General features: G+C 39.1%; 1 protein-coding gene across 1 annotated transcript in view; it reads left to right on the top strand.

Annotated features, from left to right (window-relative positions):
- The window catches only part of CUBN (cubilin), a 290873-nt gene that overhangs the window by 17751 nt on the left and 256976 nt on the right, over positions 1 to 16146 (top strand). Inside the window, exons 7-14 of the mRNA XM_072651627.1 lie at positions 432 to 558; positions 2275 to 2443; positions 3957 to 4088; positions 4953 to 5048; positions 7888 to 8006; positions 8517 to 8703; positions 13241 to 13353; positions 15322 to 15556. Coding sequence (XP_072507728.1) covers positions 432 to 558; positions 2275 to 2443; positions 3957 to 4088; positions 4953 to 5048; positions 7888 to 8006; positions 8517 to 8703; positions 13241 to 13353; positions 15322 to 15556 — 1178 coding nt within the window. The remainder of the gene's footprint in view (positions 1 to 431; positions 559 to 2274; positions 2444 to 3956; positions 4089 to 4952; positions 5049 to 7887; positions 8007 to 8516; positions 8704 to 13240; positions 13354 to 15321; positions 15557 to 16146) is intronic.

Below are 16146 nucleotides of genomic sequence, written 5' to 3'. Positions count from 1 at the left end.
ACACATAAATTCTAACTAGGCATTCCCTATATCAATGTATTCATAGGTCTTAACCAAAAAATAAAAAAAAGGGGGTTGGTGGGTTTTATAGCATACCACCAATTCCTGGAAATCTAATCTTTGGAAACTCTAAAGAGTGACCTGGCATATTTGGAATTTTCAGTCATTCTGACCTTGGTAATAAATCAATGGCTCCACTGGCATTGGATTTTGCTTGCTTCCACATTCAACCCACTGGACCATGTAGTCTCTGTAAATAGATTTTCCCCTCCAAGACCTAAATCTGTAGCTCTTTATTGCTGGACTGTTATTTCATAGTTAGCTTTTAATATTTCTGACTTTCAGTTCAGATTATTTTTTGTCCCAGTGCTATCAAATTAAACATGTGTTATTGAAGGTTTTGTGGCATGATGGTATGATGTAATCAACAGCTGTATCTGCAAACCTGAGAACTATGGACCTCAGTGTGCTTCCTCTTATAATGATTGTCACCGGGGCTCGAAAGTTCTCTGTACGCATGGCATCTGTGAGGATTTGGACCGCGAGCAGGTTGAGGTGGTGAGTTATTTTTCAGAGGGCTGCTTTTTTCTCAGGCATAACTCCCCGAGGAATTTATTATACAGAGCATTGAAAACTTTCAGTTCCTCTTCATGAATCTGAGAATCCTGGCCTCTCCCCTCTTGTGATGACTAACAATTTCATGTCAAAATTATACAAATGTCAAAATCACACAAATACTTGACTCTATTGGAAAGGTATAGTTGAGATGGCTTTCTTTCTTTCTTTTTTTTAATAGCTGATTTTTGAGCACATGTGAAAACTGGAGCCACCGGTCTCCCCTGATACAGTATTAGCTCCTTGAGGGCAGGAGCTGTTTTCATCTTTGTATTCTAGCACCTAGCATAATAGATGCCTAATAATATTTGCTGACTAATAAGCCGAACTGAACTCAGGGTCCTGACAACCTTACCAACCTCAGGACATGTTTGTCCTGACTCGAGGAAGGTGGGCATAGCCCCTGCTCATGCTTATTCTCAGTATGTATGCAGACATCCTATGGACTAGGGCCAGAAACCCTATTTCATTTGACTGCCCTGATTTGTGGGGTGCCTCCTCTTGGAAGGAACACCTCCCAAGGGGTACCGTAGCCAGTGATGTGTCAGGAATTTGTTAGGGATTCTCCTGGTAATAGAAAGAAGGGGAGTCCATTTGGGTGGCAAGGAATAGAATCCTGAGATTCAGAGGGACTATATTAAGATAGATTAGATTGTAAACACTCTTAGAATGAGAAGTGATTGAGATTTTCCTCTGTGTGTTCTGAGGGTGCCTAGTCCAAAATAAGCACTATGTCTTACAAATGGCACATGCTCAGAACAACTAAAGAAATGAGTGAAATCAGATGCCAGGATATCTCCGATACCTCCTGAATTCTGATAACAGGAGCTGTTTTGGTTTTTCTATCCTTGGATACCGATTTCAGAACATTCCCAGATTCTCATAGAACATGTTTGAGAAAGCAGCACTCTCTTCCTTCAGCTTTTATTGGCTTCATATTTTTAAGTGACCTTGAATTCTATTTTTGAATGTATTTGGAAGAGTGTGTACTAAGAAATTCATTTGTCCTGTTTTATACTGCTATGGATTGGGTTTGGGGAACATCATGTATAAATTAATGGTGACCTACGTGCAAAGATGCAAAATTAAATGACATCCCGGCTTCCCAATTATGAGAGGATGGAGGGGGGTGAAGTCTTGCCACTCTAGGCTACTCTGGAGGAGAATTTGTCACTTTTGGGCAAAAATATTTCCAGTTTTATTTTTTCAAATGCATTTCACATTTTACCTGTGCCACAGCACACTGCTCCCTCCAATTTCCCTGGGAAGAAGAACTCTCTAAAGGAAAAACAAACTGAGTTGTCTTCTCAGAGCCTGTGCCTGCATGGGTGTTTTCCCCTTAAATACAGAGTAGACAGAGTTAATTGACTTTAATTATATTGAGTTACAGCTCTTGATTGCTGTTGGCTTTCCTCCAGCATCTTTTGGGCAGATGATAGGCTTCTCTTAGTTCTCCAGCAAAGATGTTTCCTTTTTAGTGTGGTCATGCAAAAATGCTGAACCATATGAGAGAAAGGGAGGAAGAGAACTGGCTTATGGAGATGAGGCAGATGATCAACAGTCTGCCGCAGTGAGAGTCCATTGAGAGATCGTTTGATAGCCACATGAGTTTTGCCTATTCCTGATCATCCTCATTTGTACTCATCCTCATTCTCTTAGCCTAACTACATGTGCATCTGTGACGCTGGGTGGAGCACAGCGCCCAACGGTGCTGACTGCATACATGACATTGATGAGTGCAGTCTTCCAGAGCCTCCCTGTTCTCAGAATCCTTTGGTGGAGTGTGTCAACACCCAAGGCTCTTTCTACTGTGGGCCCTGTCCAATCGGTAAGGCATTTATTCCTTCAAACCTAGGGTTAATGGTGATGTGTGTTGGTGCTCAAAGGCTAGGAAGGTGACATTCTGAACCACTGTTACCTCCAGTATTACTATGTATGAGTATAGTACTTTTATTTGGAGGAATCCAAATTGCATGGGCCACTTTCACTTAATCTCAGCTTACTTTAACAAAATGACAACTGAGATATGACCAGTATAGATATGTATTTAGACCATGACAGAACTAATTATCAGGCCTATGATCTCATATCACTTTCTGTTGAGTAGAAATAGAAAATTACCTCACTAACTGTCCTCGGTTTGCTCAACTATAAAATGAGGGGTTTGCATGAAGTAGTCTTTAAGGTCTTTCCAGTAACAAAATTCCATGATTCAATGATAAAATAGACTTTTAAAATGTCACTTGAGTACCACAATGCCTATACCAGATAGATGAATATATTTGAATACATAGGACACCAATAAGTCTTCATATGTAGATTTTTCCTTTACTAAGTCTGATATTATCCTTTGAGGTTGATTCTTTTATCTATGGGATAGAAGACTCAACCTATATAAACTGAGAAAATAATTCCTTCTCCACCTCTGCTTTGCTGTGCTCATGCATTTAGTATCTGTGTGCACATACATGTACATGCATTTACACACAAAGAGTCATTTTCCAGTGAGTCACTAATTTTATCTCTTCTCAGGGACCATCTGTCACACACAAGGTAGGCAAAGAGAGAGAAAGAGAGAGGGAGAGAAAGACAGAGAGAGAGAAAGAGAGTGAGAGAGAATGATCAGAAATTTGTGATAATTATAAGCCCTGAGAGAAATAGAGAGGACTTTTCTCTAGTTATTATACAGGGGAGAATCACATATATAAATCTCTGACGCCTTCTTTGGAGGTCGTTTGTACTTGATCTCATTAATGTGTGTGTTCCCTGAAATGCTGTAGAGCTCACAGCTCATTTACACCTTTTGATTTTGTGAGATAAAAATTCCATAAAGAATCACCCAGCATATTGACAACCTTCTTGTAGGTGTTTGGAATTCTGAGGACCAGTTCCATCCTCAGGCTCTCTACCTGCTAATTCTTGCTCCGGCCACTCGACCATCTACTTCCTCCTTTTCCAATCACATACTTCCTGGTGATAGTTTTTGTCCTTTTCTTGAACATGTTCACTCTCACTCTGCATCACTATGCTGCAGCCTGTTTACGCTCACAATGTCCTTCAGCTTCTGGGTCATCGGCAGCCCCTTTGGAAGGTATATCACAAAAAAAAGCATCAGAAAACACTGTGAGTGAGGTAATGTTCAAAGAGCCATTAGCATTTTGTTTTTGGAAAAAACATGTTTTATATTTCGACCAAACTGCAAACAGCTTTGTGTTTATAACCCAAGTCACACCTCTTAGGTGGCCTAACATCTCCAGATAGGACTCATTGGCCACTGACTTTGAGAGCCAGAACGTCCGAGGTGCAAGTATGCTTTCTAAACCTACTTTTCATTGTCACAGGTTGGAAAGGAAGTGGTTACAGCTGTGAAGATATCAACGAATGTGAGACTGACAATGGAGGGTGTTCTGTGGCCCCCATGGTCCAGTGTTTCAACACATTTGGGTCCTATCATTGTGGCTCCTGTCCTCCAGGTGAAGCACCAGACCCCTGCTCCTCTCAGAGCAGAACAGACATCTAGAAAAAGAATCAAACTGACTCAAAAGGGAATTCATTTATCACTCCCCTTTAGAATATATCTCAGGGAACCAATGCTATGGAATACTTTGAAGGTAGAAAGAAATTTAACTTAATTTAATAGATGGATTGAGGCACATTAGTATTACCATAACTTATGAGAAGGTCATGTATAACCTTGTGTTGTGATGCTAATGGAGATTGCTATCTTTGTTTATGTTGTAAAATATCCATTTGGGATAATATAACAATGAGAGATTTTAAAGACTTACGTGAGAGATCACGCATAGGCTTATTTTTTCATATGTAATTACTAAACATAATATACTTTTATTATGATTTAGATACTGAACACATGGGCTGTCTTTCCTAAAAGAAGTCATAAACACACTGTTATTTTCTAAACACATTATACTGTTCAATAAGATGGTCAGAGAGTCCTAAGTAATAGAATGAAAATGGCATCTTGATACCATAAAAGGATGATAGTGTTTTGGGCTTCTGAAGAGCCTTAGAGTTAAGAACCTTGAAGTTGTCATGATAAATGGAAAGAACTCTTTAAAATTATAACTTGGCCCAAAACATCAGACTTTAAAAAAAAAAAAGAAACAATCTAAGCATTTGTCTATCTAATTCAATTATGAATTCCCTATTGCTCTGGTTTTTACCCTTACTTTTGTTCTGACTTTATACATATTACACTTAGATGAAAGGAGAAATCTCATTCAGCTGCTTTATATTCTAAGGTTTTTCATTATGGAACATTTATTACTTAGTTTTAAAATAATTTTAAAAAATAACTGTGTTCTTATTCTGATCAGGTTACCAAGGGAATGGGAAAGTGTGTACCGTAATAAATATCTGCTTAGAGAATAACGGAGGCTGCCATCTGAATGCTTTATGTATTGCTGGTTCAGGTAATGTCATATGCCCTCTTCTAGTGCTTGGTTTTTAAATCTTAGTCTTTATGACAGCTCTGCAATTTAGTGATAGATTATTTGAAATTACAGATCTGTAGCCTGGAGATCCTTAGCTTGGGCCTGCAAAAGGATTATTTGAAATTACAGATCTGTAGCCTGGAGATCCTTAGCTTGGGCCTGCAAAAGGAATGATCCCTTGTAGGAATCTCTTCCCTTGGAAAATAAATGTAAAATTATGCATTGCTTATGGGCCATTCCACTTTAAAAATGACCTTGCTGATAGTTTAATAAACATTGGTAATTCCCACTATATACTTTTTTCCTTTTTGATGGATCTGTTTGATCATTACCTTCAATACTCTCTTAGCCAATGTAGACCACACTCTGTTTCCATCCTCTCCATCTTTGCAGACCTTAGTCCCTTCACGTCTTCTCCACTCTCATTGTGTCCCTATCTTTCTGTAATTCCTCCCAAGAGTATCTACTGAATGCTAGTGAGAACTTTCACCTTTCTTTTGTGGGCCCTGTGTAGGGCTTGGCGTTTTGATTCATCTTCCCTTACTATTGCTACACACTGGCAAATCTCCTTTTCTGATCAGATTTATATCTCTGATGATTTTCATCTAGGACACTTTTTTGCATGCAAGTCATTCATGACAGTATGTTTACAACCTGCTTTGAAGGGGATAATAAAGTAAGGAAACTAGTCATTCCATGTAGTTAATATAAACATAAATCAATGAGTCAACAGAGGGCCAATTAAGATAGGATTTTCAAAAAAATCTACAGATAATTGCTGGTTGTGTTAAAGCTCTATAAAAATAACTAAATCATCTGCACTAAAGTAAGTGTGTAAAATTGGGTGTATAGTAGTTATGTAATTTTTATTGATCTAAGTTATAGTTCTTGTTCAATGCATAGAATCAGATGAAGAAGTAGTCTGCATTTCTCCTTCTTCTTTTTTCTAGTTGCATAGTCCACAAAATCTAACTGTCTAGAAGCCAGGGTTATATTTCCTTTCCAACAATTCCACAATTGAGTTAGTCTCTTTTAGTCATTTAAACAACTCAAACCACAGTACAGTCAAAGCAATCTAAGAAATATGTATGATTGGAATTTGTTAAGCTTCTAAAGAGAAATCTTTGTGAGAAGTAAGGGAAATGAGGGAAGGCCCTGGTCATTCTTAAGAGAATAGGAACCATTCATTCGCAACTTATGGAGACTCCTCTGCCTGGTTTTCTTAGTGAGGCTCAGGTCAAACTCCTGGGATATTGGGAAATGAAATAGGTCCAGAAGGAAAATTAGTAGAAAAGTGTAAAGTATGGCATTGTATTGATGACAACATGAGAAGGGAATGGACAGGCTAATGATTTTCTGTAAGAAACCCTTTCTTCCCAGCCACCCAACTGACTGATGCCACCGTAGAGAATATCTCATCACTGTGTCCGTTTGTTGGTTTTCAAAACCATATGTTTGATTCTATTGAACAAAGTGCAGCTTTAAAGGCTTTCCTCATCCAAGGTTTTCTCCATGCCTTTTACTACAGGGATAACTTCCTTCAGAGATTTGGCTGAGGGATAAAACAGGGAGGCAGATGGTCATCCAAGGCAGAGCCATGTGGTCTGTGACCCTCCCTAGGGTAGTCCAAACCAGATTATAATGTAATTGAGAAATGTTTCAGTAAAATAAATGAAAGTACAATGAGATAAATAATATTATTTTTAAAAACTAAGTCAGTGTGTGGTCCTTGGGATCCTCATCTATGGCATAGTGGCTTCCCATTTCTTTTTAAGTTGGCCATCAATTCAAAGGTGAGAAACCTGCAGCCTCAAGGTTGCCAGTTCCCCACCCCTGTTCTACATAACCTGCCGATGCCACAGAGAATCCCCCACACAGAAACTAAAGATAGATGAGATTCTCCATCTGTAAGGAAGTTCTCCAAATGTTCCTACTTGAAAAGTCTCCCACATTAGAATGGAAGCGTCTTGTGGGTGGGGACTGCTCCACTTTTGCCTTTCTGTTCCCAGGACTTAGTGTGGTGCCTAGCTAACAAAAAGGCACTTAATATGTGCTTCTTGATCCAATGACCAGAAGGACATTGCACAAATCATTTTAAATCCCTTCACTCCTACCTGCTATGTGCCTGGATAGCACTGTAAACTATACAAAGAAGATATAAATAGGTGAATCGATGCAAAAACATGTATTAAGCATTCATGATTTGGAAGATGACATGCTAAGTCCTGGAAATATAAATAGAAAAGCAAAATAAACCCCCTTTTTCCAAGGCACTCCCATTCTAATGAGGGGAGAAAAGAAATGAAAGGAGCATAAATTACATAGTGCCTGACCTCAAAGAATTTCTTGTCATTGATGAGATAAGAATTACACAAATGAAGCTGTTAAAAAGTAAGATTTTAAGTTCCGTGAGGGTAGAGAGTTTCTTTGTTTATCTAGCTATATCTCTTGTACCTGGCATATGGCTCTGATCAGAGTAGGCACTTAATAAGTGTTGCTTGAGTTAAAAATTGTGCAAGACATTATATGAATAAGGGCCAAAATGAGAACGAAAGTCTCAGTGGAAACTGGGTTGATTGGGGGAAGCAAGTTAATGGGGAAGGAGATCCTTGAACTTGGCCTTGATCCAATTCAGATGAGTTTCAGGAAGGCAGGTGGGCCATGTTGAAATAGCCACTCAATTCAATAATATTTTAATTGATTCCTCAGTATAATTTAGATCAAACAACCAACTGGTTGAGTTGTTTAGCACAGCCTACATATCATTACACTGTCACTACTGAGGCCAACTTGACCTGTATACTCTGCTTCTTCACAGGTTCTATACCCACATGTGTCTGCCAGGAAGGATATACTGGGCATGGTTATGGACAGAATGGATGTGTCCCACTCAGCCATAGTTGCCAGAGTCATCCTTGTGTTAATGGACAGTGCATTGTAAGTTTTTTCTCTCATTGAAGACAATGAAATATCTGTTACATGTGATTGATATTTGAATATGTTCCCACACCAGAAAGATATTCCACTCTGAAGTACCATATGTGTTTTAGAAATTTCCTTGTAAACATCAAAGCACTCTGTAAATGTCATGTTGTTATTGCAGTTGTTACTACCACCTACTTTTACAACACAGTTAAGAGACAAATGACAATTTCAGTTTCCAGGAAAGAGTTAGAGTGTGTGTTTTCTTCCTGTTACCATGAGACGATTGCAAGGATACTAGAGTGAACAATCTTTACACTAATTCAGTTAAACCTCCTTTTTATATTTATCAATCAATATTTAAGCTCATTAATGGTAGTTTACACCGTTGAAAGGTGCATTTCTCTTAGTTCGGTACCTGCTTAAAACATTATCAGCTAGCATCTAATTTGTTCACCTGATTTATTATTTAACTCCATTCAGATGTCCTGAACACCTCTTGGCTGTTTTGCTTTTGTCCTATAGGAAACAGTTTCTAGCTATCTTTGCAAATGTGATCCAGGCTGGGAAGGCACCAACTGCACAGAAAACATCAATGAATGTTTAAGCCAACCATGTTTTAATGGGGGTACCTGTACTGATGGCATCAATAGTTATACCTGTGAATGTACAAGTGCTTGGACTGGCTCCCAGTGTCAGACTCCCCAGCAAGGTAAAATTCAAATTCTGGAAGCCAAATTAGAGATTTTTGACATATAATTTTATATGGTAATTATTTTATAAGCATTTGTGCTAAACCTAGGGGTAGCTGGGTGGTACAATGGGTAAAGTACTGGGCCTGGAGTTAGGAAGACTCATCTTTTTGAGTTCAGTCCTGACTGCAGACACTTACTAGCTGTGTGACCCTGGACAAGTCAGTCAACTATGTTTGCCTCAGTTTCCTCATCTGAAAAATTGAGCTGGAGAAGGAAATGGCCAACCCCTCCAGTATCTTTGCCAAGAAAACCCCAAATGGGGTCACAAAGATTTGGACACAACTGAAACGACTGAACAACAACTAAACCTAGAGTAGGAGCCATCATCCCTCAGGCATATTCATACTGGTCCCAGTGTTTTACCCCTCTGTCTGTTCCATAAAAGGGAAAATGCTTATCCAGTTGCTTTAAATGATTGAAGTTTTGTTTTGCTGCAATGCTGTAGCATGAACGAAGTTAAGATTTTATTTTCTTGATCTTGCTTGTGGTGGGGATGGTTCTGTACCGGTTATTTTGTTGGTGTGGACAATTACTGGTCTAGAAACTCCTTCCATTAATACCGGTCATCATCATTATCGTCACCATCAATATTATTTGTATAGCACTTTGAGCTTTACAAAGCACTTTCTAAATATCAACTTATCTAAACCACATAGCAACACTGGAGGTAGGTGCTATTATTGTCTCCACTTTACAGATGAAGAAACTGAGGCAACTGGCAGTTAAGTAAGTTGTCCAGGGTCACAGAGCTAAGTAAATGTCTGAGGAGAGATTTGGACTCAGCCTTTCCTGACTCTGTCAAACACTTTCTTTGCTGTGCCACCTAATTGCCTAATCAGCAATTCGTCGATAATTAATAGTCATAGGGAGTTGCCTGGGGTGGTGAGAAGTTGAGGGACTTGCTTATGGTTACATAGCATGTGTCAGAGCTCAGAATTAAATCCAGGCCTTCCTTTCTTCAAGACTGACTCTGAAACCTGAGGTCTTGAGACCGCATATGGCCCCCCCCCCCCCATATCCTCTAGTGTGGCTCTTTGAATCCAGACTTCACAGAACAAATCTTTTTAATAAGGTGATTTGTTCATTGAAGTTTGGTTTCAGTCAAAGGGCCACACCTGAGGACCTGGAGAGCCACATGAGGCCTCGAGGCTGCCTGTTCCCCACCCCTGCTCTACCCATTATGCCATGTTGCCCCTAAGGAGGAGATTAATATCTTTAAAGTAAAATCTGAGCCGGTATTAGATAGAAAAGAATTCTTTTATATCTGGATGTAAGTCAACACGACTTTTTTTAAAACAAAAAAGAAAATAACCCCTATGAGTATTTGCTGCTCCCAAATATTTCTTCTCTGACAAACCAAGCCACATGTTTACCCTCTTTCATTATGTGGAAGATTTATAACATCTCAAAATACCATTTTTGTCAAGTCATTCTATGACTCTAGAATTTACAATGGTTCCTTATTGCCTCTTGAATCTACCTGTTTTCAAGGACTTGGATAATCTCTTCCCCTGCTCCCTGTCCAACATATAGCCTCCACTCTGGTCAGGCTGGACTGTGAACCATCATGTATATATTGTACATGTTATGTACGCTGTGCTTTTAGTGGTCAACATGCTTTCACATGTGCTGTTTTCCCTCACCAACATTTCCTACTTTAGTTCCTCTACCTACTCAAAGTAACCCATCCTTTAAGGATTAATTGACAGCTCTTACCATTTTCTCCTTGACTATCCTTTGACGAAGAGGTAGTCCTTCTTCTGGCCAAGTACAACCCCCTTTACAGGTACACTGAGTCCATCTTCTCTAGCAGATCATCTTGCTACCCTGCCCTACCCCCTGTTCTGTACACATGATGCCCCGTCTTCTTTTTCCATGTCTTTGACCTGACCATTACCTCCAGTATACTCCCTCTGTACCATGTCCTCTTGGAAACCCCATTTTCTTTTAGTTCTGAGCCCAGCTGCTGCCCTCTGCATGAAACCTTTTCTCATGTCCCCAGTTGTGAGTGCCCTCCCTCCCCCAAACTACCTTGTATTCACTTTGTTTATATCAGGTATATATAAGCGTACTTCTCTACATACATGCTAACTCCTTCCTTGGAGCACAGGCTTCCCTTGTCTTTGTCTGTAGCACTTAGCACGGTTTCTGCCTCTTAGTAATAAGCATATGAGTAATAACTCATATTTAACTAAATGAGCATTTTAAGGTTTCTAAAGTCTGTTCCTCACAACTCCCCAGTAAGTTGTGCTCATCTTATAGATGAGGACGCTGGGACCCAGACATGGTAAGTGCTGCTCTTGAATGTTGTAGTGAACATGAGAACCCAAATGCCTCCTGACTCAAAGTCTGTCATGTTCCCCACTATGCCATGAAAACAAATCAGGAGTTTGAATGATTTAAGGAGCATTTATTGGAGCAGCTGCTATGTGCATGGTACTACTAGGCATCGTGAGGAAATACCTAACCCAGAATACACTTCCGAAAACACTTTTCAGTCTAACTGAGTGAATGACAAATGCAAATAAAACAATGACTAATACAACCCAGTATATAATTAGGTCCTAAGTTGTGTGGTGAAGACTGTAAGTGGAGTAGAAGTTCTGAGGACAATGACAGGAAGCCTTTGTTGAGGAGGTGAGACTTGGGCTGGGCTTCGAAGGATGAGGAGGTTGAAGACTGGTGGAGGCCAGAGGGGAGACAGTTCCAGGCTGGGGGGGACCAGGATCAGATTCTGAACTTGAGAGGGAGGGAAATATTTTATTTGTGAGATAATAAGGAGAGGGACAAACTCTATGGTGAGGAGTTCTGGCATATGAAGATGGAGTTATCCAGATGAAAGGCACCGTGAAGGTCAGACAGATGGTCTTAGACTTGGTAACGTACTGCTTTTATTCATCCCTATTCAGCCTAGCTTTTACTTTTTCTCGTAATTATTTCACATATATTAATTTTGTCCACCTAACTGGATTGTAAGTTCTTTAAAGTCAGGGACAATGCCACCTATTTCTTCCGCATACTTTAAGGTTTCTATCGTAATGCAAAAAAATTAAATAAATGAATAATGAATAAAATTAAATAAATTAACAACTGTTAATTTGATGATTGATTATATTTAAATATGATCAGTAATGACAGAGGATGAGAATCTGCACTGAGATCATTTCAATAACATGATGATACGCACAGTGTCTCCATAAAATGACTGTCCCTGAATGTCCTAATCATAAAGACATTGATTATTCTCTTACTGTCAGCCACTGAAGGTGGAGATGCTTGATTTTTAGAACAGAAGACTCAGAGGGGACATGAGAATGTCTTCAAATTATTTGAAGGGCCGTCAGGTGGATGAGGAAATAGACTTTGTCTGCCTGACCGCAGGAGGATTTAGGACTAGTAGGTGAAGTTAAAAAAGCAAAATGTAGTTTTGATGCAAAGAAAGTCTTCTTACCAGAGCCATCCAGAAGTGATGCCAGTGACCCCGGCAGGTCGATGACCACTTGTTGGCCGTGTTATAGAACTGATTTCTATTTCAAGTAGGTATCAGGCTGGCTAGCTTCAGAGGCCATTTTGCAATCTGAAATTCTAGTCCCACTAAGGAAAGTTACAAGAAGGAGTAGCCTCAGAATCCCCCTCTTTGTGTATCAATGACAGGGAATGCTTTCCAAATTAAGGGAAGAGAATGAGCATTCTGGGTTTGGCAGAAGGGGAAGTTGTTTCCAAGGAAATAATAGAAAGGATAGGGGCTCACAAGGTCAACCAAGAGGGTACAGAATGAGGGAAAGAAAGGCGGGGTACCAGAGGCTGTAACTTCCCACTCCAGAGCCCACTGAAAAGGGTAATGCTCACTAGGCCACCCAAAGAGGGAGGTACCCCTTTGGGGACAGAAACACACTGGGAGGAAAGGTACCAAGCTTCAGGTACAATAAAAACTGGTTAGGCACCAGGGCAGCTGTTTTCAATCATTTCCTAGACTTGCTGATTAGGAGCCTGGTGATCATTAGAAACCCAATTAGGTCTAGGGGAGCCAGAGTAATTTATGCTGGGCCACATCAGTGATTTATAACTCAGTAAACAGGAACAGATCTAGGGACGTTACCGCAGAAGTAGTAGCCTGGCTGTTCTTTCTTCTTAATCTTGTGTCTTAATTTTAACTGCTTAAATTTCTTCCTGTGAGGTTCAGGGCCTAGGGTTTGATCTTGTGTGTTTGTGGGACCGAGGGTGGGTACTAGGGATTGTTGGGCTGTGGGGCTATTCTGTCTTATCTGTGTATGACTTGAGGGAATTCACCCAACTTTCTGAGGTCACAGAAAGAATCCACCACATGGTATCCTAGCCCTACTAAAAAGCTTGGGCTCCAGACAGGTTAGGCTGAGCCATTTTGTACAGTCATCATAAAAGACAGTATTATCTGGGAAGAAATTCTACAACATTTTCTCTTAGGGATTCTGTTTAAAAGTATTTTCTTTTTTTGTGTTTTTTTTTCCTTTTCAGTTTGTGGAGGTTCACTTTCTGGGCTTAGTGGGTCCTTCAGCTACCCCAATTCACAGATTGTTGGCTATGACAATATTGACTGCTTCTGGGTTATCCGAACAGAGGAAAGAAAGGTAAGTGCTGGGTCTGACTAGCCATGGCAGCATCTTGTGTTGGAAAACCTACCCCAGTCTGAGGAACCGAAGAAAATATGATGAATGTGATCTCCAGTCTATAATCACATACAATATATAATTGCATAGATAAATATCACTCTAGTTACTTGGTGGGTAAAATTTGGCTTGAGCTACTGTGCAAAAATGACCAAGAGAAAGCTGCCAGACCTACTTCCAACCAAGTCCTGAGTCCAAGGCTCATTAACTCAAAGATCTAATATTTACAATTCCCTGAAGCATATTCTTATTTCTAGACCACTCTTCCAATTCAGTAATAAGTACCAGATCTGAAAACAGAAAGCTCCATACCAGTTCTTTCATCCCACGCTAGCTTGCTTAATTTCTGCCCCTTCATTTAATGCTATGAGTACCATTTAAAATAGTTGATTAATGATTTTGGTAACGGCAACATTAATATAGTGCTTTGAGGTTTGCAAAGCACTTTACATCTATTATCTCATTTGCTCCTCACAACAACCCAAGAGGTGGGTTTCATGATGAATAATGAATCCTTATTCTTGTTTTCCTTCAGGAAAGGCCCCTTTAGGACTTTTAAAACCCAAATAGGCAAAATCATGAGAAAATGCTTTATTTTCAGATAGATATACTATTGCTTCCTTCCCTTTAGCCTCTATTGATTTAGATTCTTAATCCTTTTTTATCTCTCCTGTTCTGTAATACTTAGAACATTTAATTTCTCTGTGTAAGAGGAATTTCTTATTTGGACATTGTCTTAATAATTTTATAGCCTTCATGTTGCAAGGAAACTAATGAACAGAAGTTTTTCTTTATCACTGGGTTTGCTGTGAGATATATCATTTAGACCAGAATGTAGGGAGGAGTGTAAATTCATTGGGATGGAACCGGTCCAATTTATTTCATTTAGATATGGCGGAGAAAATAGGCCTGAGGGGGAGAGAAAGGCCATAATGTTAGGTAATTTGAAAACTCTTAACAAAGCCCAGGCACAAAACTTTAAAAAACGATTTCTCAACCAGCCTATCATTAAAATGATGAATATTTTACTGTTTAATTTCACAATTCCAAGTCATGATTATAGAGGAGGGAATAAAACATTACATTTTCTCATCTCACTTGCTCCAGAGTTTAACGCTAGAATATATTCTTTATGTTCAATTCACACTTTCATATACTTCATTCCTCAAATGATCCCTTTCCTTTTCTTTTGCTGTTGATAACTTCCTTCCCTTAATTCTCCAACCCCTAACGATTTTCAAAGGAAATTATACAAATGTTAGGTCTAACGTCTAAACTCTGGTGAATGTTGATCGTAGCCAGTTAATCTTAAAATAAACTACATAATTCTGGCTAATGTTAAATCTTACAAAGAATAAATACAATTTCAGCAATTCAAAACCTGTTTGTTCAGTTCATATGATGTGTTGTTGAGCACTGTGCAAAGTTCGGGGTAAGACGCAAAGTTTACATATATAATCTCTGCTATGATGGAACTTACATTCTAATAGATAATTTAAAACATACTTAGATTACAAAAATGCAAGCTAGACATAATAAGTACATTAGTGGGGGTGGGGGAAAGCACAGTACTTTGTGAAATCTGAGGTAGGAGGAGTTCATTGAAGATAGAGGAGGGCATTGCTTTGGTGTCGTCCATAAATTAACCCAGTTTAGAAATATCAATTAACATAGAAATTATTAGCTTGACTTTAATGGTGGCTTCTTAGGAAACTTTAATTAGACTTCTTTTGATTGTGTTAGTAATTGTCAGTTGGTTGTAACTTTAGCTGTAGTCTGTGGCTACTTTTTATCAGAAAAATGTAACAGCCATCGGAATATTCATTGGTAAGGATGGACATGCTCATTGTTGGAATAAAACATCTTCCTTAGAGATGGCTGAAATATGGAAAGATGAAAATAGTAAATTTTGCCTTTTTTCCCTTATAGGTCCTGCGTATAACTTTCCCGTTTTTCCAGCTCGATTCAAGTGACAGGTGTCGTTATCAGTTTCTTCAGATTCGTGATGGAGATTCTTCAGGAGCATATCCACTTGGAAAATATTGTGGCTCCAATCACCCTCCTGAACTATTCAGCAGTAATAATGCTCTGTATTTTTATTTCCACTCTGACCAGTCAGTGAATGAAAGGGTCTTCACAGTCAGATGGGAAACTCAACAACCTGGTATGTAATAATAGATAGTACAATATCAAATAAAAATTTTAAAAATCCAAAAGATCAGGTCATTACAATTCGCCTTTGTTAACCAAAATAAGAGTGTAAATTGTGAAAGATATTTTGAGATCAAAACATTTTTTCCCTTAGTAAAATCTTTTAAAAATCTGAAATTGACTTTCATTCCACTTGACTATATAAACTCTTTAAAGTCAAAGTCTTTGATTTTTGCTTTTGTATCCCCACTGTATAGCACCATGCTTTACCCATAAAAGGCCCTTACTAAATGTTTGCTGAATTGAATCGATGTTTAAGGGAAACAGGGCCAGAATTAAAATGAAGGATTCCTAGAACAAGATTCTTTCAGAGCACTCTAGTGATTCATTTAAGACTGGAACATGTAGCATGCTATAACTGAAGGCAGCCAGTGCAATAAAATGGTGCAGTGGATAGAATGCTGGGCTTGTAGTCAGGAAGACTCATCTTCCTGAATTCATATCTTGCCTCAGACACTTACTAGCTATGTGACCCCGAGTAAGTCCCCTCTCCCTGTTTGCCTCAGTTTCCTCCTCTGTAAAATGAGCAGGAGAAATAAATGG

This window comes from Notamacropus eugenii, chromosome 3 (assembly GCF_028372415.1).
Source record: "Notamacropus eugenii isolate mMacEug1 chromosome 3, mMacEug1.pri_v2, whole genome shotgun sequence".
Classification (NCBI taxonomy): Eukaryota; Metazoa; Chordata; class Mammalia; order Diprotodontia; family Macropodidae; genus Notamacropus; species Notamacropus eugenii.
The sequence above is the reverse complement of the archived record's forward strand: the minus strand, read 5'-3'. Positions and strand labels throughout refer to the sequence as shown.